Raw genomic sequence first — 24186 nt, forward strand, 5'->3', positions numbered from 1 at the left:
TTTTTATTTTTATTTTTTGAGGTTTTGTCAGTTAATTTTATCGTGGAGTGTTTGTGTGTGATTTTCTTGGACGGGATACTAAATTCGTTCTGACGTGTTAGGTTTGTTTTGGGTATGTCGGCTTCCATGACACGGTCCTATTACACGTGGTAGTGATCAAGCGGTCTAATAATTGCCCACAAAATCACATGAATAATTATTTGTTTTTTCTTTTATTTACTATTCTTTTAAAATTATATTTTACTTAAAAATATTAAATTAGTATATTTTTTAAATTTTTTTATAGTGGTGATGCCTGATGTAAAAAATAAAAAAAATATTTTAATATAATTTTAAGTAAAAAAATCTTTATAAAATATATTTCACAACAATATTAAACACACACAATACAAATTGATAGTGGTGGATTAGTTGGTTTTTTTTATATATAAAGCGGTCATTTCTAAATTAATAAAAGTTTTGAAATAGATTTTGAATTTTATTTTTTAAATGTTAAAACTTGCAGAATGATTACAAGGCAAGAAAAATATCAATAAACGTTGATTGGACCAATATATGTGTCTAAAAAACTTATTTTTATATATCGATTTAAGGGGGAAGTTCATATACACAATCCAACAAAATTATATTATAATATTCAATTAATAAAATATGTTTTATTGTTTAATTAAATTACGTTAATCTCCGCATTGGAAACCCTAATTCCTTTATATTTGATAAATTAACAAGTGTCCTTTGTTCAACATCAAACGAATTATCACCAAGGTATGTTTTTGGAGTACATACACACACACACACACACGCCTCGTGATTCCTTTAAAATACTCGTGGGTTAATCAAAGAATATTATTGTTCTCTTGAAGAAATTCTTAATTCTTATTAAATATGTCTAAAAACACGGTGGAGGTTATATTTTAAAGTATTTTTTGTTTTGAAATATATTACAATAATGTTTTTTAATTAATTTTTTAAAATTTATTTTTAACATCAATACATTAAAACAATCTAATAACATAAAAAAATTAATTTTAAACCAAAAAAAATTCAATTTTTTGTGAAATGCTATTTGGGCTGGGTTCCTAAACGGCCAGCAGGCTGCGCTTGCTCTTTGACATTGTCTTGAAAATTGTGAAGTGAGTTTTCAAAAAAAAAATTATTTTTAATAACTCAATGCAAGGTGTTTTAAAAAATTATAATTTTTAAAATTTTAATATTAACATATTAAATAATTAAAAATTAATAAAAAATATTAATTTAATAAATTTTTAAATAAAAAATATTTTAAAAATAATCACAACTATAAAAACAACCACCACCATATCTGAAAAGACAATGACATCACAACTATAAAAACAACCATAAAAATAATCACAACTATAAAAACAACCGCCATCGTATCTCTGAAAAGACAATGACATTTGCTTGAAATACTATGATTACCTTCATGTTACTGTTTTCATTTTCGAGTAAATTAATGTTTTACTTGATATTGTGATTAAATTGTGTTTTAATTTTTTTTATTCTCTTAGCCTTAAATCAAGTTGTATTTTGATATTTTTGAATTGTTTTGATATGTTGGTGTTAAAATTTACTTATTTATACATACATACATACATACATATATATATATATATATTATTTTGATATATTAAGAAAAACATTTTGAAAATAAACAGATTTCACACTCTGTAACAGTGACCGGTGACTAAATTAATAGCAAGTGATATAGGCTAAGTACTTTATCAATTCTACGTATACATTTATTATAAACAATTCTATCTCGAGAGATGAGAATTTCTACTTTTTAGGGTATCTATTACGAGGTTGCGTTGGATGGAGAAGGATGAGCATTTTGCATGGCAAGCAAGATGATCCTTTTTTTTTTTAATATAAATCAAAGGGGTATGATCACCAAACCATTAAGAATGTTGTATTTAAAAGTGTAATAGTAATCATAATTTAAAATATTTTTTATTTAAAAATATATTAAAATAATATTTTTTATTTTTTAAAAATTATTTCGAATATTAATATATCAAAATGATTTAAAAAATTTTTTTTATTTTTTAAAAATTATTTTGAATGTTAATATATCAAAATGATCTATATTAAAATACAATATAAACCGTTTTCCTAAACACTCGCAAGAGTCTATATTAAAATACAATATAAACCGTTTTCCTAAACACTCGCAAGAGTCTATATTAAAATACAATATAAACCGTTTTCCTAAACACTCGCAAGAGTCTATATTAAAATACAATATAAACCGTTTTCCCAAACACTCGTAAGAGTCCATGCAACTTTTTTTTTTTCATTATATCTTATTATATAATAGATCTTTTCATCACATTCTTTATACCTATTATATTACTTTTGGCCCTTCCTGTTATTTAATCCCAGCTCCGCCCCTGATCACATTGGTCCTAGCTATCTGGGCCGTAGACAACTTTTATATATATATATATATATATTAGCTTTTTTGTTAGTTGAAAAGTTAATTGTAATTACTAGCTACTTTAAAGTTCAATATTTATTCTTCCTTTTGAGTTGTCACGTAAGGAAATATGCTTGATTATTCGCGACTTTTTTTAGGTGACGTTGGTTTAGGACATTAATTTGTTATCTAACTTTGTTCTGGTCGATTTTTCAAACCTAATTAGGTAAAATCAATTATTTTTTAAAATTAAAACAAATATTGTTTTAAATAAAGAATATATATAATTAAAAATGTAAAGTGATACGGTGACCCAATGATATAAATTATTTTTTAGATTAGCTAGACTGTATATCAAATCTAACAACTATGTAATATACTATATACTAATATACTCTAAAGAACAAGAGGAAAAGGGAATAAAAATGAGATGAATAAATTATATAGAATGTGAGATGTGTGTTTGCGTGATTTTTGTCATATCCTCTTGTATGCTTTCTAAATTTGTTAGTGTAGTTATTATTTATAAAATAAAATAAAAAAGGATTTACCAATATAGTCAAATTCGATAGAATTACTTGCGAGCGTAAATGTGCATAGTTGCATTGTTTTGGCATGCTTATAACAAAAGTCTTGCCTCGACTCCTGCAGCCATGGCTTGAATGTCAATTATGGCTTGTGTTTTCCTTTTCATTTGCTTTAGGACAAGTTTACGGCTTAGGTTGGACCATCACTTCATGCCTACTCGACAAAATCATGTTAACGTAGTGTATGGTCCAAAAATTAAACTAGAAATAAACATTTCCTCTCAAAGGATCCATATACTTCCACCTAAGCCACCAGCACCAGAACTGCTGCCCAGCTGGACCATGCATAGCAAGATCAAGATCACGATCGAACTTTTTTCTTTTTCTTTCTGTTGCGAGCTTGATCTTTGCTTCACAGGTGTGGGTATAAGGCGATAGCAGCAATAATACATGCATTTCCCTCTATTATTCCATTTCTTTCAAATGAAAAGATCTTCCACTAGGCATGAATCTTGACACGTGGAAACCCACTTGGGATGAGCTGAAATTGCAAGGAAAGTTAAATAATTTCACTGTGTTTTTCCCCGTAAAAAAAACTACAGCCTATCCGTGACAATGATGAACCTTTTGCATACATGAACGATTTTTATATAAAAATATTCGTGTGTTAAAAAATTATAGAAAGAAAATATCCTAGACTTTTAATTAAAAAAATAAAATGCACTGCATTATTAGGATTATAATACATAATAAGTAAATTAAAATAAAAAAAAAACTAAAATGGAAGAGTGGTGAATCATTTTCACTATAAATTATAATAACGAAGTGATTATTTTACTTTTATCGACAAAAACACTTTGCATAGCAGATAATACAACCTTTCCATATTTTTTTCGAGATAAAATAATTAAATTATACTTAAAAACAATAGGTATTAAACTAATATCTAGGGGTTGTTTTGGCTAGCATGTTTCTAATATGATACCAACAATGTTTTTTTTCTTCTTAATTCCTACATTTGTCATTCCATTTTTTTTATATTAGTCTTTTAAATTTATTTATTTTCTAGATTTGATTAGCATTATTTTGATTATTATTTATTTTATTTAAAATTATTAATAAAATTAGAATTTATTCATAATTACATCCTCTTTTATTTTTTTATTTGTTATATTTGATTTTATTTTTTTATTGCTATTTATCTTGTTTAATATATTATTTAAAATTAATTTTTTATAATTTCATCCATCTCCATTCTATTTTTTTATCAAATTTTATCCTGTTCTTTTTTTTTTTCGCACGTCTCATAATTTTATATATTTTTTTAATATCAACGTCCCCAAGCATCTGTGTTTTGCATTAAAAAAAAAATACTTGACCAGCCTCGAGGTGGAAACCACGGGACACGGGACACGGGTCACCAGTCTAGTTTATATCGTAACTGTAGGTGAGGTTAACCACTTAACCTTGTTTAGGTGAACTATTGATCCTGACCCATGTGAGGTGGGGACCCACAGGCGAGTCCTTGTCAGAAAGGTTACCAGCAAGAGTCACGTACACGTGCAAACCACGCCAGTCTAATGATTTTCCCTGGTCAATTAGGCCCCCAGACAGAGAAATCTAGTCGCACTACAGTGAATGCACGGTGGGATAAGGAAAATTTTTCAACGACTTTATTTTTTTTTAATCCTGGTTATTTAATATCTTAATTTTATATACACAGAAATCAAATCTGACCCTCTGTTTCCTCGTGGAGTCAATGATTGCAACGAGGAAAATAGTTTTGATTTCCGAAAAGTGAATTCTCGCTGCGAGTTTTATATATATATATATATGCATGCATGTATGTATGTATATGTATGTATGGCTGTATGGCTGTAGAAGCCTCTGCTAATTAAATAGTTGTATTGTGAATAATCGGCTGGTGGGTAGTAAGATCACGCAGTATTGGCGTATATCTCAGACAAACCTTATTATTCTTGCCCCCTTCAATTGGACACGAAGAATACAATGTGGTATAATTAATGTCGGGCTTAATGATTTTTTTTTTTTGTGTGTATAATTAGGTTTATTCATCTGCAGAAAAATGAGTCATCATCGCTTGTTGTTTGACTAGGGTATCAAAATTATAGCCACCTAAAAATAGAGGGTCCACTCACCAATTGGTGCGCCTAAAGAAGACCTTCAGTGCTGATCAAGCCCTTTACCGTGGGAATTTTAATCATATAATTACAGACCGAAAGTCCTGTATTAATTAACTCTGGTATGGCTTCTTTGTGACACAAAATATTTGCCTTTTTGAAAATATAGGTGATGTTTGGAAACGTGAATAAAATTTTATTTAAAAAAAAAAAATTTAACCAGCTTGCTCGCACCACGACTAATTCCCACGGTCCATTGAATATCCTGCAAATTCAGTAGACATATAAGGCACCGCAGGGGTGACAGACGTGCACGCTAGGGCTTGAATTCAGGTATAGTGGAAGGAGACAAGCCCCTTCCACCACTAGGCTAAGCTCTAGTTTGCAAATATTTGCCTTTTTGAGATCTTTGTGACACAAAATATTTGCCTTTTTGAAAATATAGGTGATGTTTGGAAACGTGAATAAAATTTTATTTTTAATTTTTTTTTATTTGAAATTATTTATTTATATTTTTAATTTATTTTGATGTACCAGTATTAAAAATAATATTTTAAAAATAAAAAAATATTTTGATATATTAAAAAAATATGATAAACCATAATTACTACTGTATTATCGAACACACACGTACCTTTAGATTTTAGCGAAGGCATTACTGAACACTCCACGCCCTTGGCTGCTAAAACTCTGTTTAAAGTTAAAGCTCATTTGAAATTTCAAGTCGAAGTTGCATTAGATTAAGTGATTTCTGGTTCATTTTTTTCAAAAAACATATTCAAGTACTTGGTAAAAAAATTATGTAGGATGTCTCATAAAATCATATATATATGTATTGTCTTGATTATTCACATCCCATTCAAAGAGTTGCTTGCCTTAGAAGTACAATAGGGTCAAACAAATCTTTAAATCTTAGATAAAAGGGATGTGTATATGGAGATGTAAAGATGGGAATAAAAGTTCCTCGAAAATGACCTTCCATTGGAAATAGGGTGGCAAGAACTTAAACCCAATCAAATCAAGCACATCAACCTCATTTTTTATACTTTAAAAACCATTAAATTAATATTTTTACTTTTTTTAATATATTAATAATATTAAAAAAATAATATGAATGATTTAAAATGTTTTTTAATAATTTAAACTATAAAATTAAAATAATTATTTAACATGCTATCAAAATATGAGATTATAAATTTGAATCTTATCATTTTTATTTGTTTTATAAAAATTAAAATAAATTTAAGTAAGTTTAAAATTTAAAGAATTTTTACTCAAAATATATTAGAAAATAATATAAATTATATTTTAAAATGTCATCTTATAATTTAAATTATTAAATTAAAATATTTTTGAATATATATATATATATTGTATCAGACATATACAGTAACACCTCTACTCTATCGAATAAGCCGAGGCAGAAATAGCCAAAACATATAGGTGCCCTTTAAACGACAGGACGTTAGATTCTTAACGCGATTGAAATGTGGAGCCCTTGTTGCATTCATTAATTGAACTGACTTTATGCAATACATGGTTGCATCAAGCTTGTTATAATTGGAAATTTGCCATCTGGTAATACATGCCAGCAAGAACAGACGAAGCTGGCGCCAAGGCATGAAAGTGATAGGCATATTCGACTACGGGATAAGATTTCTGGGTAGCCATACAAACTATACCCATGCTGGCTATATAAAACTTTAAATCTTCAAGTGATTGATTGATAATTTTGATGCCATTTTACCACAGGTTAGTAGCAGTATTGCCGGCCAATTAAACGTGTAACGTGACTTCGGCAAATTGATCAGTCCATGAATGCGATAGGCATATTCGACGACGGGATAAGACTTCGGCATGAATATCTGGTTTGTGTTGCCCAGCTTTGAGACAAAATATATTCGCCAAAACTTTGAATTTCAAAGTAAAATGATTTTCGTTTCTTTTAAATTTATCGGTTGAATTATGGGATGCTAGCTAGCTAGGTTTGAATCTTGAATCACGTCAATGGCGAAGATATTTTGTAACTCTTGCAAATTCAAAAGATGAAATATATTGTAGGGACAGTACTAGCAAGCTTCACAAAAGTTTGTAGTTGAAGAAAAGTTCTAAATTCGGTTTGAAAGCTATTACTTGATATTTTTATTTTCTATCTTTTTTATTTTTTTCAATTCAAATTGGAATTTCCCATTTAATTTTGAGTTTACTGATAATTAGGATGGTAGTAGCAGTATTGCCGGCCAATTAAACGTGTAACGTGACTTCGGCAAATTGATCAGTCCATGAATGCGATAGGCATATTCGACGACGGGATAAGACTTCGGCATGAATATCTGGTTTGTGTTGCCCAGCTTTGAGACAAAATATATTCGCCAAAACTTTGAATTTCAAAGTAAAATGATTTTCGTTTCTTTTAAATTTATCGGTTGAATTATGGGATGCTAGCTAGCTAGGTTTGAATCTTGAATCACGTCAATGGCGAAGATATTTTGTAACTCTTGCAAATTCAAAAGATGAAATATATTGTAGGGACAGTACTAGCAAGCTTCACAAAAGTTTGTAGTTGAAGAAAAGTTCTAAATTCGGTTTGAAAGCTATTACTTGATATTTTTATTTTCTATCTTTTTATTTTTTTAGATTTTTTTCAATTCAAATTGGAATTTCCAATTTAATTTTGAATTTACTAATAATTAGGATGGTTTTTTTGTGTGTTTTAATAGCCTTATAGACTATTTTCAGTAAAAAACTTTATGGATCGTTCACTTTTCAAAATATATGAAAGTTTTCTCAAAATTAATCTTAAAATTTAAAGATTCTAGTATGTTTTTTAAAGTGTTTGAGCGTCTTGTAGCACAAGTCCGCGAGTAAAATCTGAAAGAAAAACATGGAGCCATGATTAAAGCACCGACCTATTCACACTATCCCTTTGATTTTATGATGGCACAGAGGGAAAATCTTCGACTTGTGGTAAACATGATGCTCGGAATTCAGGTGCTGTCGAGTGATAGTGAAAATAGCAATAATCACAGCCATGCATGCCAAAAACCTAGCAAGAAAGTAAACGAGCTGTTCGATGGTTGAGAAATAATGAGAGAAACTCGGCCTGTTATTGTTTTGTCTTCCCGAACTTTTTCTGACTTTGCTCACGCTCAAAAGCAGTGCTCCTTTTACTTTTTTCTTTCTCCTCATCTTCTTCAATGTCCATCCCACCAGGTCTTATTTTAAATTACTGATAAGTACTAGCCTCCACGTATTTACTCAGATGATTTGAGAGCTGGTTCAAATCCAGATAGAAATAAAATCTGCCGGTCAATAAATATGTTATTTGAGCGTGGATACTGGCAATTCGATCGAAAAAGAATATATATCGCACAGAGAAAGTTGTTTATGCCCGCCAAAGCTCCCAGAAGAAAAAACATTGTAGATAATTGTTCATCTAGTGCCCTGATTATGATCACTAGCTATCATCATTTATAACATAAAATTGGAGAGCATGCCATTTGAGGAGTCGTAACTTCTGCTAAGTTCTTATGTGCTTTATTGGCTCGATAATAATAGCTATAGATAAATAATAATATATAATACCGATGGTGATAATTGAGATAATAAAAATAATAAAAAGTTAATATTTAATAATGTGTCATTTGAAAAATTAATTCTCATTCATTATTTCCATTCCCAGCTCACCTTGCATGCATGGCAATGTAACTTTATTTAATTTTTATTCTCATTCTCACCTAAAAAATAAAAATTTTATTTTTATTTTCATGATTCCATTCCTTATCATTAAACAATTCATTAAATTTATTTTTATTTAAACATTTTATTTTCACGATGTCATCCTTTATTACCAAATAATACATTAGAGTTATTTTTATTTAAATTTTTAACTGTATATATTTTGATAGAAAAGCTTAAAATACTGTTTATTTTTACATTTGAAATTAAGTTTTAAAAAACAAATATTTTTATTTTTTTTTAATAATTTTGATGAGTAAATATGAAAATCACCACACACCAAAGGACCAAGCACACACTAAAATCTAATGTATTAAACTTTACAGTGGTGGAACATACAGGCGCAAACTTAGATTTATCCAATTAGAAGGCCATCCAAGATCAAAATGAATAATGAAGTAAATAAAAATAAGGGTGAGTTACAAAATCCCCTTTAAGGTATTCTTCCTTCTAAATATGAAAAATTACCCTATTTTTTTTTTTTTGGTGTCGAAGGCTATTATTTATAGGTTAAATATTATTTAATCCTCAAATATAGTTTCTCAATTTCTTTTTTTTTATAAATATAATTTTTTCTTAATAATACCGATTTAAATAAAAAAAATTATTGATTTTAAAAATAATATGTAAAAAGTCAAACGTATTCTAAAAACTTTTAAAATTTAAATTTTTTGGAGACAAAGTAGAAAATGCTAAAAATAATACAAATATATTAAAAAATATTTTTTTGGATTTTTCAATAATTTTATTAAATAGATAAGTCAAAAATTGGATAACAACAATAAAGAGCATCTAAAATTTCAAAAATTTAACAAAAACTTTCTCATGTTTAAATAACTATTACAAAAACCTCATTTCGTATTTTTTAAAACCATTCTCCTTAACATCAAAGAATATTTTTATAATATCTTTAGACTTTTGGGTGATCACTGTAATTACATTACACCTCAAGAGAATTATTGTAATTTAATCAGACAGCTAATAGAGCTCCAATTTGGTGGTGTTTTGTAAAGGAGTCTGAGCAGATCCCAATATTTTAACTCAAAAGGCTTTCAGGAAAGTGGAAGCTCCTTCCAAGTTGAAGCTTCAAGTTTCCTTGGCCCAGCCCATGTACATAACCCAAAGAAGACCATACTCAACCCAGTTCAATGGCCTGTGAGTGACAGGATAGAAGTGGGCTACATCCGGCCCAATCCAATTTTTTAAATCACGTGGGCCAAATGGCCCATGAAGCATCATCTCTGATTCTCTGCCCCCTGAGTCCCGATCAGGAAGTCAAAATAAAACGCAGAGGATATTTTTGGCGCCAAGCCAATCGTGGGGCCAGCAGCGTAACCAAAAGTCAGGGGCAAAATGCAAAGAAAATATCTGGCATCTCCATCCTCTTAAAAACCTGCCTCTAGTTTGTATATAGGAATGAATCTGTGGGCAGTGGTTTGTTTTAAAGATTAAGGGACACAACTTGGGGAAGCTTATCACAATCAGACACCCACTTCAGCTTGTTATATAATAAAGTCAACAGGTTCGCTTCCTTCGTCCATACTCTGTCGTTAAACTATGCCAGATTTATTGAATCAGAAGGAAGCTTATCACAATCAGACACCCACTTGGGCCACTTCAGCTTGTTATATAATAAAGTCAACAGGCTCGCTTCCTTCGTCCATACTCTGTCCTTAAACTATGCCAGATTTATTGTCTATAAATCAAAATCAGAAAAAAAAATAGATAAAAAATAATTTAAAAACCAAGAGCTACGTGATGCCAAATGGACACCATAAAATAAAACCTGATACAAACTAGTTTTAAAATTAACTAAGTTTTGTTTGATTGACATAAATAAACTTGATTTAACATTGATCAAATCAAGATAAGTGAATTTAAAAAAAATAATTTTAAATAAAAACAACATATTTCGATTGTTAAATAACCTTATTCTTGACCCCGAATCCTTTTTAGGTTAAGTTACGAATCAAACTGTCCCATTTATTTATAGAAAAATAGATTTTTTTTTAAGAGTAATTCTTACGGAAAGTATATTCATGAATTGTTTTTTAATATCTGTTAGTTTAATAGAAAAAATAAGTATCAAATATGAAAAATAAAAAAATTAAAGAATGAAAAAATGAATTAATTTAAAAAAAATAAAAAATAAAAAATAAATAGCAATCAAAAAATAAAAATTGGTATGAAAATAAAATTAAATCAGATTTTAAAAGATAAAATTTAAAAATAAATTTAAAACAAAATACATAGTAATTAAAAAATTCCAGACCAAATTTCATAGTATTAATAAATAATAATATATTTTTTATTTGTTTACAATTTTTAAGAAGTTTTTCCAGCTAAAAAAATAATTTAAAAAAAAATAAATTTTTTCTAATAAAAAATATTTTCATTAATTAATTTTTTTAATAATAAAAAAAACAAAAAATATTTAAACATAATTGTTTTTTTTTTAAATTATTTTATATGAAAAAACAGGGCTCTGTAGATAGACATTGCATTGCACGAATATTGGCGAGCAAGCGAAGGATAAGAACAAAAAAAGGATAAGACGTGAGACCCCCCCGCACATCAGCAGTATATATAGGATAAAAGATCATCATTATCACAAGATCGGTAAGACACACGCTCTCGCTTAGTGCTTTGATTAAAAGGTTTTGAACAAATGGGTTCTTTAATGTCTGGTTGGGACTCACCTGTCCCTGATCGTGAGTCAGGTAAATATTCTTGGCATTCATTTCAATCCGTGCCATGATACACACATGGAGCTTTCGGGGTTTTTTTTTTTTTTTTTTGGTTACTCGATTTGGCTTGATTATGTGACCCGTGGTTCCTTGTGCAGTGAAATATCAAAGGAATAGGTCACAAACTAAAGGAGACATTGATGCTTACTGGAAATCGAAGAAGAAAACAGAGGAGGATCATCTCAAAGTTTTATCTAGACCATCAAATTGCAACCAGGTCTAATTTCTACAACATTTTCACTTAGTTATAATCTTTTTTCGTGGGCACGCTTCTTTTTGCATGAATACTCTGAATCTTCACTTACATGATCATGTCATGTATGTTACAGGATGGCATGTACGAAGATGGACTAAAGTTTCAGAGACCAAGCTCTCCAGCCGATACAGAGGAGTTCATGGACTCGGAAATTGAACCAAGTCTGGAGCAACTCATTAAGAAAAATGGCTGGTAATTAATTAAGCCAAAAATCCTAAGCATCTTACCCCGTTATGGCCATTAGATCAGAGTCTTGTATGGTTTAATCTAGCATGTACATCCTAATCAAGCCATTGTTGTTGCAGGTGGGCAAGTAGCGTCTGGGCATTTCTAAATGAAACACCAGAACTGGAACGTTCCTCCAACAATTACTCGCCACAGTTTCACATCGCCAGTCTCGCCACCTCAAAATCCAACAGTGGAACCAGTGCTGTGTGATGGCCTCCTAGCTTCCTATACACTGCATGGATTTACTAGAAAAGCTAAGCTACCACCTTTGTAAGATGCTGTGAATATGGAGAAGTTGAATGTGATGAGTGGATTTTGTCCTCTTTTCTGGCCACTTGATCATCTGTATAAATTATTAAGAGTGTAGGATTGTTGGCCATCAAGACATTGACTTGTATAACTTGGTGCTCTATTTACTACACCAGGCTTTTATCTTTGTTGTTGTTCCCCCAGTTAATCCAGATGGTTTGAAAAGGCCTTCATGAGAAATAAAGTGAAATTGTGCAGTTTGTATCCTGCTATTCTGTATCTGTGATTCGAACAGTGTTTGTTTTTGCCAAAAAAATTATTTTATTTTTTGTTTGTGATAGATGTTAATGGAAATTTTTTTTTAAAAAAAATTGTTTTAGTCTCGTACCATGTAGAATCAGAGCTGGAATCAAGCTATGCAATGTTTAATAGGAACATCGACCCTACCTTGGCATCAATTATATAACAAGCCTTTTGAGAATGATCAGTTATATAATGAAAGGAAATGGGAAAAAAAACAAATCAGTCCTGAAACATTAATGACTCATTATTCGGTCAATTTATATCAGTTCAGGGTGGACTGGGCCTTCTGGAGCATTATGAGTTCACGAAAGAAACGGAGCCCAGGAGCCCCCGAGCTTGGGCTAATTGTGAAGGTTTTTAATGGGCCGGTTTTTCAAAGGAAGGTCTCTTGTTGCTGGGCTTTATGGGCTACCATTTACACAACCACCAAGAAAGCGATAAAAAATAAATCCAGCGAAACCAGTGTCATAGTTATAAATCCTGCTCTCTACTGTGACCTCAGGCGATGAGTTGGGTGTGGTTAACTCGTAGTTCTATGAGTTAACCTGGGTTTTTTTTTTTTAGATTAATGTGGGTGTCCGGGCCAGCTTGTGCGCACCACGACTAATCCCACGGGCCCTGAAGTTAATGACCATGGAAGCCTCCAGTGAGTTAACCCGGGCTTTTTTAATAAATGGGTTACTGTCCTTCATTCATTCATTTATTTATATCATGTTGGTAATTATTGTTATCCTGTCGATAAAGAAGAGAATAAGCGGCTAATCACTTAGAATATGTTTAATATATGTTTAATATTGTGATAGTTGTGATTTGAAAAAAAATATTTTATAAAAAATATTTTTAATTGAGATTGGTTTGAAAAAATAAGTGTTTAGTTAAAACTGTGGTTGAAATTGAGGTTAAACAAAAAATAATTTAGTGTGTTTGGTTAAAAATGCTTTGAAATTAAGGTTATAAAATAATTTTTAAAAATATATATTAATATTAATAATTTTTAATTTAAATATTGTGAATTTAACTATTATTATTACATCATAAAATAAATCATACTTAATATTTTTTTTTATTAATTCATAAAACTATCTACAATTTCATCACATATAAAATAAATCTAACAAGAATTATAGTTGCTATAATTTTTATAGTGTATAATAAAATTAGAATTATCAAGTATAAAATTCATTCTAAACTAATTTAAAAAAAATATTAAAAAACTTACCACACTTAAAAAAAATACAATGCAAGTAAACAGTACAATTTTTTTACATTGTTCACATGAACAATGTACTCATGTACACTGTTAATGTTAATTACACGGTTTATTGAACAATATAATTGCATGAACGGTGCAAGAAAAGTAGCTTTCAGCTGCTTCTTTCAATCATGCGTTTCAAACACGGAAATTAATGGGGTTCATGAATAGTAATTAGTAGTTTTTTCTTTACCAAACACTTTCCTCCTATGTTTTATTTTAAACGCAACTTTTAACGCGTAAACAAACGGTTTCTTAATTATTTCACGAGAACTGTTTATATTGCATCTCAAATGATATTTTATGAGAATTTTTTTTTAATTTTTTTTTATGTTTTATAATTATTTTAATTTACTAATATTAAAAATAAATAAATTTTAAAAAATAAAAAAAATTATTTTAATATATTTTAAATAAATGTTTTTTAAAAAAATCATTATTACAACTCCAAACGATGTTGAATATAACAAGCTTTTTTCACTCAAAAGACGTTACCATATTACCTAATAAATTTGAAAATGAAAAGCATTTTTTACTTAAACCACAGCATCCTTAAATGTGTTTTGCACTGTGTTTTTAAAAATTTTAAATTCTTTTATTTAAATTTTTTTATATATATTTTTATATTTTTTTATGTATTATTGTTAAAAATAATTTTTTAAAAATAAAAAATATATTAATATATTTCTAAATAAAAAATACTTTAAATTACTTTATTATTACAAATTTCAAACAAGCTGGAAGCAGTTGAATGCAAGAAATAAGCAGAATTATGTTTTCTTTAACTTCACGCGACAATCATGATGTCGCCATTCATTGGCCCTCACCACGATAGGGAAACAAACAGCACCCTTTTCTGATAACGATTTTAGTCATAAGATTGGATTCTTATTTTCCTCTTAAAGATCTATTTTTAAAAATTATTTTTGATATTAATATAATAAAATAATTTAAATCTTTTTTAAAAAAATTAAATTTTAAAAACCACAATTTCAATCAATTTCCAAAAAAACACCCTTGCAAAGCAATTGATCGGGGTCCTATAATTATGGCCGTAAAGAGGCGTTCAAACAATCCACACCCTCCACTTGAGAAATTCCTCTAAACTTTCTGCTCAACCTATCATAGAGAGGGGGAATGGTAACATCTTACACCTACCATCGCACAAAATTCTTGAATCTTTCCCACAAAACGGCAATGTTCACCAAATTTCTCGAACGATAACTACTAATCTGTGCTCTCAGCCCTATAAGTTAGCAAATCACTCATCAATGCCCCCACCGAAAATAAGAAGCGACTGCCCAACAAATCGCTTCCCGCCAGATTAAGGTTTCTGATTAGATCCATTTTCTTCGTAACCCTCATTATTAAAATAAAAATAAAAATAAAAATACCGATCCCATCGTCATCCATGAGAAACTGGTTCAATTAGTGTGTTTTGCTCCCCACTTCATACGTCTGATCACGAGTTTTTCTTCAATAAATTCAGAGGAGGTTTGTTGGATTTTTTTTCTTCATGGATTCAATGATAATGATGGATAATTTAGGTGCAAGGTGAAATAGACTTGAAAATAACTTTTATATATATATATGTATATATATATATTTTAGCCAAGCATATTTTTTGTTTTTTATACAGGCTATTTCTATTCCCTCACACCAACCACATATAACATGAGAATACACGGAGTTAATTAGCAAAAGAAAATAATTAGTTAATTACCATTATCCCTTTATTATCTTAGCAAATTACATCCTTCTGTCCATAAATTGTGCACGCATCCTTGCTCCAACAGAACGTCGCTCTCCTCTCCTTGTTAAACTTCCTTGGTTTCTTTCGGCAAGAAAATTCCTCTACAATGGCTGATAAAAGCAAGATCTTGATCATTGGAGGCACTGGTTACATAGGAAAATTCATCGTGGAGGCAAGCGCCAAGGCCGGTCACCCCACTTTCGCCTTGGTTAGAGAGAGTACAGTCTCTGATCCTGTCAAACGAGAACTTGTCGAGAAATTCAAGAACTTAGGCGTCACTTTGATCCATGTAGCTGCTTAAACCTCCTCTGCCATGTTTTCATGGTTTTGTTTTCTTGCCTTTTCAATAAACAAACTGTATTGATTGTGTCATATTGTGGGGAATTTGCAGGGAGATATCGACGGCCATGACAATTTGGTGAAGGCAATCAAGCAGGTGGATGTGGTGATATCAGCGATTGGGAGCATGCAAATAGCAGATCAAACCAAGATTATTGCCGCCATTAAAGAAGCTGGCAATGTCAAGGTTCGTCCATGATCATAAATCTTTCTTCTGTTTCTTATCAAGTTATCCCATTGAATCTAACATTCAGGACTGCGACATTGAGATCTTTGCGTTAATGGTAAATCAATCGAGCTCACTCTGTTCGTCCATGCTTGTTTATAAAGGAAAAAGGGCAAACCTCAAAAGTGCCCCCAACATTAGATTAGTATCAATGTTGCCCCCATACAGTCTCCTGTAAGAATTCTATGCCCAAACAATTTATATTTTTCAATGGGGTATTCTATTATAATTCCTCAACATAAAAAGTAAATTTCCATACAAAAAAACCATTTCTTCTGAATTCATGATCAAATCTGAAAAAAAACTAAATAAATTCTGAATGGGGAAAAAATTGATATAAACATTTGTTTGGGGGTAAAATTGAGAGCATATATATAGCTGGGGGATATTTTTGATGTTTGCCGAAGATCGTGCTTAATCTCACTGCTATACTTGTCAGAATCAAAACTTCTAATTAATATTAAATGGAACCTGGAAAAGGAGATTTGTTACAGAATATGGCAGTTCTCTTTGCGAAATCTTATCTTTTCCTCTCAATGAATAAGCAAACAGGTACTTGATGAGTTTGGAAAGTTGTACAAAATTATTTGGAGAGTTCGGTATTAATAAATGTATTAAAATAATATTTCTTTTTATTTTTGACATCAATACGTGAAAACAATCTAAAAGCTTTAAAATAATTTTTATTTTTTTTTAATAAAAAATAGATTCAACCTCAATGTTAAACTGGCTGTAAATGTTGCAGTGTTCTGCTGCAGTCTAACAATATCAACTTCTATATACCATGAGGGTGATTATTTTATTTATCTTGCTGTTTTTCTCAATTTGTCTAAGAGAATCATCAAGGAGACATGGAATTTTAATAATAATAATTGAATCTTTTTTGTGTGTTTCGTTCAGAGATTCTTCCCTTCCGAATTTGGAATGGATGTGGATCATGTCAATGCTGTTGAGCCTGCAAAAAGTGCATTTGCAATGAAGGCTCAGATTCGACGTGCCATCGAGGCTGCGGGGATTCCCTACACTTATGTGCCTTCCAACTTCTTTGCGGCATATTATCTCCCCACATTGGTACAGTTTGGACTTACTGCTCCTCCGAGAGACAAGATCACCATCCTCGGAGATGGCAATGCCAAGGGTAATAAACAATATGATGTTATTAACTCTCTCTGTTAAATATGAGTTGGAAAATGAATTAGCCTCATAGTTTTGACATTTATTTGCTCAACAGTGGTTTTCAATAAGGAAGATGACATTGGAACCTACACCATCAAAGCTGTGGATGATGCAAGAACCTTGAACAAGACTGTCCTTATCAAGCCTCCTAAAAACACATACTCATTCAATGAGCTTATTGCTCTATGGGAGAAAAAGATTGGCAAAACCCTCGAAAAAACCTTTGTTCCCGAAGAGAAACTTCTGAAGGACATCCAAGGTCAGTGAAACCCTCTTCCATAAAACAGAATGTCAATGCTAGCACTATTTCTTTCTATCAGATTCTTGATGTGCACCGATCATAGGACCAAGTGCAAATTATAAACGAAGTGAAGGAAATCATGTTGTTGGTATATTTCATCTGTTTTTTCTTTCATTCTTGCAGAGTCTCCGATTCCGATTAATGTTGTTCTGTCAATCAACCACTCAGCCCTTGTTAAAGGTGACATGACCAACTTTGAGATTGACCCATCATGGGGGTTTGAGGCCTCTGAGCTATATCCCGATGTCAAATATACCACTGTGGAAGAGTACCTTGATCAGTTTGTCTGAGGCACTGGCATCTTCTGCTATGCAGTTATTAATGAAATAAACAGCCGAATGGTTGAAAATTTGGGTGTTTCTTATAGACGAGTGTTTGTCCAAGTCAAGGAGGTCTCCTTCCTTATAAACCTTGTGAAAGATGTTCTGCTCTAGCTAATTGCCATGGTTTGTAGCTATTGCTGGAAGAGATGTTCTGGGTGAGAATAATTTAATAGTATTGTGATGAATATGTTTAAAGTTTTTGCATTTGTTTTTCTAGCTTATGGCATTGTCCCCCAATGAATCAAGCCTGATGCTTGCATTGTTTTTTTAATGTACGATAAATAAAAGAATCTTATTCCAAAAACTAAAATCAGGAAGCTGATAGCAAAGCAAAGACAACCAATGAAAAGAAAATGACACCAATAAAGGAAAACAGTATTTTGGTGTTAAAGCTGTGATGGTCGAGTAGCAGCCTTCGGAATGCTGAATTCCCATTTCAGTTTAGGAGGATGAACAGTAAAGAAATAGCTATGTTGAGTGTTGATTGCCAACAGATTACCAAAGAAAACCATTCTGGATCTCCAATTTCAGGAAGAACTTCCATATCCAGCCAATGCCAGCAAGAACAAGTATGCAAGCTCATATTACTCGACTCTAAAAACCGGATGCAATGGAAAAGCAAGCTGCTTAACTGAGACATCAACGTCGTGCTAGGATCATGGGCTGCATTTCTTTGGCTTAATTTTTATGATCTCACTGATGACACTCATTAGGTTGGCATAGAAAACTACATATGATTTAACTTAAACCAGCAATACACTAGATAGGTAGCAAGAAAACTTGTCAATAAAGGAAAGAAAAAGGGTCGATCCCCATCACAATCCAAATGGGTTAGTATTATCATAATCACTACTTGAGAGACTTATAATTCCATTGCGGTCATTACAATTAAAAAAAAAAATCCCATGGCAGCCTAGAGCCGAATGATGAAGGGACAGGCAGAACTAAGGCCATGTAGAGGAACGATCGATAGGGCTCTAACCTCTAGGTTGTGTGTTTCTAACCATTTGACTGTTTGATGTGCCTTGGTTTCTTAACTCACCATCCAACTACAGTTCCAGACAATGCTGATATCCACCTAACAAATTAAGGAAGGATCCTTAACATTGTGGGATTGGTTTGTCATGTGCTGTTGACTGGGCATCATTAATATGCCAGGTTGCTTATGAAAAAAATAACGTGAAAGGAAGTTTCTTTATCCTCAGATATCAGAATATTGCTCGGCTGATCATCCACAACTGGCTCTCTAGCACCTGGCATTCGACAATTTCTTGAAAACTTAAAACTTAAACAATAGTATTCTTATCTTCTTCCTTGGAACCAAATTTTGAAGAGACAGCTTTTCTTCTGCTCTGAAGAAAGCTGTCGCCTATGAATGGCCGAGTGAAGAAAAAAATCAGGATCAAAATTATTTCCACTCGTTTTGTTTGCCCTTAACAAAAACTTCATTCACAGCACAAGAAAATTTCTGACGCAGTTGTTTCTATAGCACAGGTATATACATCTACAAGTTCTGTCTGCAGCTGTTACACTATCTTTTTTATGACATTCGAACAAGATTAGAGCCTTCAAAGAGCTTGTTTAAATAACCAAAGAATCTGAAATCAAACCTACATAGCCATGAGAGCAAGTTTGATGATCACCAGGCTCATCTCTTCTTAAGAAACCTTGTCAAAATAGCCTCTCTAATTCCAGAAACTGGTTCTGGTTCTGGAGCTGTTGTCGGTGCCTGCAATATTGATGCCAGAGCTATTTCTTCTATTCTCAGTTGTTTCTCCAAGTACCCCATCATTCTCCTAGGCTTTAGCACCCCACCCTTTTTCTCAACTGCAACATCTTAAGGAAAAACATGCAACTTACTATTAGTTCTACAGAGTCAAGAAATGAGGCTCAACAACCAACCTAACATAAAAATGTTAAGAAATCCTTACCATTTAAATCCAAGTAAGGTCTTGAAGATTCTGATAAGAGAACAAGTGTAGGGGTGACAATTGCGAGGAGAGCCCAGAAGAAGAAAATCACTAGAAAAATCCTCCCAGTCATTTGTAGGGGAAAAGTGGTACAGTCTGATATTATTTGAGAGTTCTATTGCAGATATAGAGGGAGAGTTTCTATGCCTAAAATTAGCTGGCAATGTCCGAGACACGTTGTCAATATAAAATTCAGCAAAGTACTGCTCCACTTTGTTATACATTTGTCTTTCAATTTTAAAGTCAATTGGTATCAAAAAAACATATTCGAGACGTTTGCTATTCAGTTGTTGGGGATTTGATATACAAGTTGGTACATGATTGGACATTTCCATCTGGCATCATTGCCATGGCCCTAGCCAATACATACGTGCCAAGCCTGTTTTTGTGGTATTTTGTCCTTCACCCCCGCTCATTCTAGCCGTCTAGCAATGGAGCAGCCAGGTGATACATGAGAATATGATTATGGCTTGAGGTATTCAATTATTCAAATTGATCATGTCGTGAGTAACTTTTTTCTTAAATCGGCTATGGCTCCTTGCTGATTCATGGCTACACTAGCTAATTTCTCCCTTGTGATTCAGCGTTGCCCACACTCGTTTTCGGGGCAGCACGAGGACAGAATTGGTGATTCGCCGAGGAAACTTCTGGCTGTCCCCAGGAGAGAGACTGCAAAGAATCTGACCTCCAACAGGATGAATCCATGAATGTAGATCAGCAGATGAACCACAAGAGACAACTTGGTGGACCATTTGGCTTCGCATTGGGTTTACATGGATTCCAGTCTGAACAAGCCTTGACCCAGTTTGATCCTTGACGTACTTTGGGTTAGGTTCACATCTAGCTTTTTATGGGATCGATAAAACCTCAACGTAAAACCAATTTGGAGCATTCCGAACACATGCTGATTATATACTATTAACCAAATTAAATCAAGATGATCATGATTCAAATACAGTTGAAACTTGAAACATTGAATCCAAATACAATCCATTCACACAAGTCACTGCACGAGACAGCAAGGAACACACAGTACAATTTAATCGATTTCTGCAACATCAAAATTAAAAATAATGTATATGGAATATCATTTTAGAACACAAAACATCCAAGGAAACGAAATGGACAGCGGATGTGAAAGGAACAGGAGAGGAAGAAGGTGGAAAATTGTAATCTGAAAATTTTACAATTTGCGTTGAAGTTGAAAACGAGTTTTGATTCATACATATAAACTGTAGTCAGTGAGATGAATACAGAATCCAACTAGGTCTCGCCATTGGTTCAAAATCATACCAGTGGGATTTTCTCAATCATTGTACAGCTCAAACATCAATTCACACACGCTAACAGCTCAGGCATCTTCAAATACTAAACAAAGTAGGGCGGCTCACCATCAAGCACGATTGATTCATTAGACTAAAAAAATAAAATACTAGAAGAATTCTAATGTATAAATGAATATCTCCAGCTAAGGCAGAAAATGTGTGATTGTGAAGTCATGCTAGTGACTGCTACAACTAAAAATATAAAACAAAATGAAATTTTCAAATCCTATTGAGTTTTGCATGGTACTTGACGAAGACAGGAAAACCTTCAAAATATTAAAAGCAAGACATCTGGAAGGCTTCAGGACATGTCATAGCTTAGTCCCTCATCAAGCCACTGCTGCTTGCATCAGACTTCTTCTTGCCATACCTCTGCAAAAAAACAAAAGGAAAGGAGTTACTGCATTTTAACTGGAAAAAGAAATGGAAACACCCAACGTGCATTTTAACTCCATTTGTGTGTTCAAACAAAAAACAGAAAAGAAAAGAAAAGAAAACCAGCCATCAATTACCACGACAGAAAGGGAATATAGAAGATGGTGGCAAAAGGGAGAGGAGAGAGGTGGTTACAAGAAAACTCTCCAAAGCTCTTACCTGCTTTCCTAGGCTGAATGGAACATATTTGTACTTCATCATGTGCATGATTTGGCGCTTCATTGTGAGGACAAACAGAACAATCCAATAGCAGAGTAATATGGGCCAGAATACAGGGACATCAAATATAGAAAAGAAGGTCATTAGGAAGGCCACACAAAAAGCCTTGGTGATGGCGTACCTGAAAGCAGAACCAAAAAAAAAAAACTCATTTTTGGGGTCTGGAATTCATAGAAATAAGATATGGTCAGAGTGCAAAGTGTGAGATGGATTCTGTTCATTCAGTAACATCTTAGAATGGGGCTCTGTCAGAATTAATGATGTTTGATCAGACCGAGACAAGTGTATCTTCTTCCTGACTTGCAAGATCTAGGGCCACTAAAGCTTCTTACAGAGTATAAAACAGCTACCAAACAAAGATGGCAATAATCAAACAAATTATGGTAATGTGTGTTTTGTTGGCAACAAGCTCGAACTGGTTTTCAATCCACCAGAGGCTATATGGATTGTCCACATCCATGCCACGTGTTAATACCCTTTTGAATTTATTATCTTATACATATTCCAGGTGTTAACATCATGGGCATTAATGACACCAACGCCATGAAACATTAATAATATTCCTCAGAAATTATAACTGGCATGAATAGGGTCAACAAAATGCAAAGTGCTAAATCTCTATGTAACACTGAGTGTTCTCCAACCAAATTTCTTACTCTTTAATCAAAATAGTATTTCTGATATCCTATGCTTCAAGATTAAAATGGACAAAGCAATCATAAGCAAAACCCATGCAGGACAAAAAAATGACACCTGCTTGTAAGGATAAATAAAGCCTGGCAGATAAATATTACGGGAAACTATTACTAGCACGAACACCAAAAACATGCTGGAAAATCTATTGCGTAACCTACTCAGGCATTAGACCCAAGCACTAGCTAATATACCAAACAAACAGAACCATCTACTACACCGCAAAAGAAAATCTTGATTACCAGAACTTAAACTCAGGAAGACGGCGGATAAAGGGCTTGAACTCATCCGATCCTTTAGTTGGCAAAGAAGCCCCATCCAAAACTTCAAGTTCAGGATCAACCTTGGGTGACAGAAACCCAATCAACAAGTTCAGGATATAAATCCCAAGACCATAAGACACAATGTAAAACCCTTGAGCATAGAAAACACGCAACACATAAATTGCTGCAACCGCAAGAGTTCCAAGCCACCTCTGCATCGGATGAGGAGTGGATCGGTCCAGATAGTACTGGAATGCCCGAGAGAAATCATTTCTCCACTTCGCAACAGGTCCCACCACATTGGCAGCATCACCACCATTTCCTTCCATCAATTACTATATTCTAATTTCTCCTGCAGATCCAAAACATAATCAATAATCTTCTACAAAACTTGAATTAATTAGGGCTCAAGCTAGCTCATGAATAATTGCAATAATCATTCAGTTATTTTCTTCAAAACAAGACAACTTTAATAACAAAAAAAAAAAGAGGATCAAGAGTCGTTAAATTTCTTGTTATATTTTTAATGACATGCGTAAATGATAATTTATAAACGCGGAGAATAAATCAAATACTAGGCAAAAATAATAATAATAATAATTGAGACCCGTTGAATAATATAGAATTAGCTAAGCATTTTCCTTTGTTTTTTGATTTCTCGGAAACCAAACAGAAATTAAACAAATGAAATCAAGAATCGTTAAAAAACTGTTTCTCTTTTTGGTTAAATTGATCGAGTGAATCATAAATATAATAATAGCGTTCATAAAGAGAGATCATGAAAGCTAACCTCGAGAGAGTTTGGATTTTGAAAGAGGAGAGGATTCAATTAGGGAAAGTGAACAGTGATATGGTGATCTATCGGTGATGAATCGATCGCTGATTCTGTTACCTTCTCTTTCTCTGGATTTTTTTTAAAGCTTAAAATGCGTTTAGCATCTGAACGATGGACATTTCGCGAGCCAGTTGCAGGCGCGCGCCTAATCAACCCATCAGAACGTGCCCTTCTCATGTCGTTTTATTAGGAACTCTTTATGGACCGAGCCAGGGTCTCCCTGGGACTGAACGTGGCCAGCCAAATGACTGCTTGGACAGGCGATTTCGGCTCGCGTTAAAGCCCGAACCCGATCCCACTCTTTTCTTTTTGTAGGAGCAGTTCAATTTTCAATATCCCAGTCTCCTTCCTTTGTTCACCTCTGCCTGGATACAAAAGAAAGGGTGGCAAAGAACCGGCCCGAAGATTTTATGGGTTTTTTATGTTTTTCTCTCTATGTGGCCTTTTTAA

General features: G+C 32.5%; 3 protein-coding genes across 5 annotated transcripts; 2 read left to right on the plus strand and 1 right to left on the minus strand.

Moving 5' to 3' along the window:
• The first annotated feature begins 11438 nt into the window (after window positions 1-11438).
• LOC105128754 (uncharacterized) lies at window positions 11439-12604 on the plus strand. The gene is made up of 4 exons (XM_011030556.1): window positions 11439-11563; window positions 11689-11807; window positions 11920-12038; window positions 12152-12604. Exons 1-4 carry the CDS (start codon window positions 11512-11514, stop codon window positions 12282-12284), a joined length of 423 nt encoding a protein of 140 aa, XP_011028858.1. The 5' UTR covers window positions 11439-11511; the 3' UTR covers window positions 12285-12604.
• A 3053-nt stretch (window positions 12605-15657) lies between these two features.
• LOC105128756 (isoflavone reductase-like protein) lies at window positions 15658-18215 on the plus strand. Its single transcript, XM_011030560.1, has 5 exons — window positions 15658-15920; window positions 16023-16157; window positions 17097-17334; window positions 17428-17631; window positions 17797-18215. The coding sequence occupies exons 1-5, from the start codon at window positions 15738-15740 to the stop codon at window positions 17961-17963; spliced, it is 927 nt and encodes a 308-aa protein (XP_011028862.1). The 5' UTR covers window positions 15658-15737; the 3' UTR covers window positions 17964-18215.
• Window positions 18216-21161: 2946 nt separating this feature from the next.
• LOC105128755 (protein RER1B-like) lies at window positions 21162-24154 on the minus strand. 3 transcript variants are annotated; one of them, XM_011030559.1, is made up of 4 exons: window positions 23692-24154; window positions 22881-23280; window positions 21886-22066; window positions 21162-21663 (listed from the first exon to the last, which is right to left on the minus strand). In XM_011030559.1, exons 2-4 carry the CDS (start codon window positions 23228-23230, stop codon window positions 21610-21612), a joined length of 585 nt encoding a protein of 194 aa, XP_011028861.1. In that variant the 5' UTR covers window positions 23231-23280; window positions 23692-24154; the 3' UTR covers window positions 21162-21609. The 3 variants fall into 3 exon arrangements, with proteins under 3 accessions (XP_011028861.1, XP_011028860.1, XP_011028859.1); XM_011030558.1 differs by having other exon boundaries at window positions 22881-23283; XM_011030557.1 differs by having other exon boundaries at window positions 22881-23253; window positions 23692-24152.
• Window positions 24155-24186: the final 32 nt, after the last annotated feature.

Source organism: Populus euphratica, unplaced genomic scaffold (assembly GCF_000495115.2).
Source record: "Populus euphratica unplaced genomic scaffold, PopEup_1.0 scaffold11.1, whole genome shotgun sequence".
NCBI lineage: Eukaryota > Viridiplantae > Streptophyta > Magnoliopsida > Malpighiales > Salicaceae > Populus > Populus euphratica.

Excerpts from the sequence above, each read along its gene's own strand:
- LOC105128754 (XM_011030556.1), top strand. The coding sequence starts at position 11,512 with ATGGGTTCTTTAATGTCTGGTTGGGACTCACCTGTCCCTGATCGTGAG. Across the intron at positions 11,808-11,919 it reads GACCATCAAATTGCAACCAG|GATGGCATGTACGAAGATGG; the intron begins GTCTAATTTCTA and ends TGTATGTTACAG. Across the intron at positions 12,039-12,151 it reads CTCATTAAGAAAAATGGCTG|GTGGGCAAGTAGCGTCTGGG; the intron begins GTAATTAATTAA and ends TTGTTGTTGCAG.
- LOC105128756 (XM_011030560.1), top strand. The coding sequence starts at position 15,738 with ATGGCTGATAAAAGCAAGATCTTGATCATTGGAGGCACTGGTTACATA. Across the intron at positions 16,158-17,096 it reads AAGAAGCTGGCAATGTCAAG|AGATTCTTCCCTTCCGAATT; the intron begins GTTCGTCCATGA and ends TGTTTCGTTCAG. Across the intron at positions 17,335-17,427 it reads CGGAGATGGCAATGCCAAGG|TGGTTTTCAATAAGGAAGAT; the intron begins GTAATAAACAAT and ends TTTGCTCAACAG.
- LOC105128755 (XM_011030559.1), bottom strand. The coding sequence starts at position 23,230 with ATGGAAGGAAATGGTGGTGATGCTGCCAATGTGGTGGGACCTGTTGCG. Across the intron at positions 22,067-22,880 it reads CTTCCTGAGTTTAAGTTCTG|GTACGCCATCACCAAGGCTT; the intron begins GTAATCAAGATT and ends TTCTGCTTTCAG. Across the intron at positions 21,664-21,885 it reads CATTCAGCCTAGGAAAGCAG|AGGTATGGCAAGAAGAAGTC; the intron begins GTAAGAGCTTTG and ends GTTTTTTTGCAG.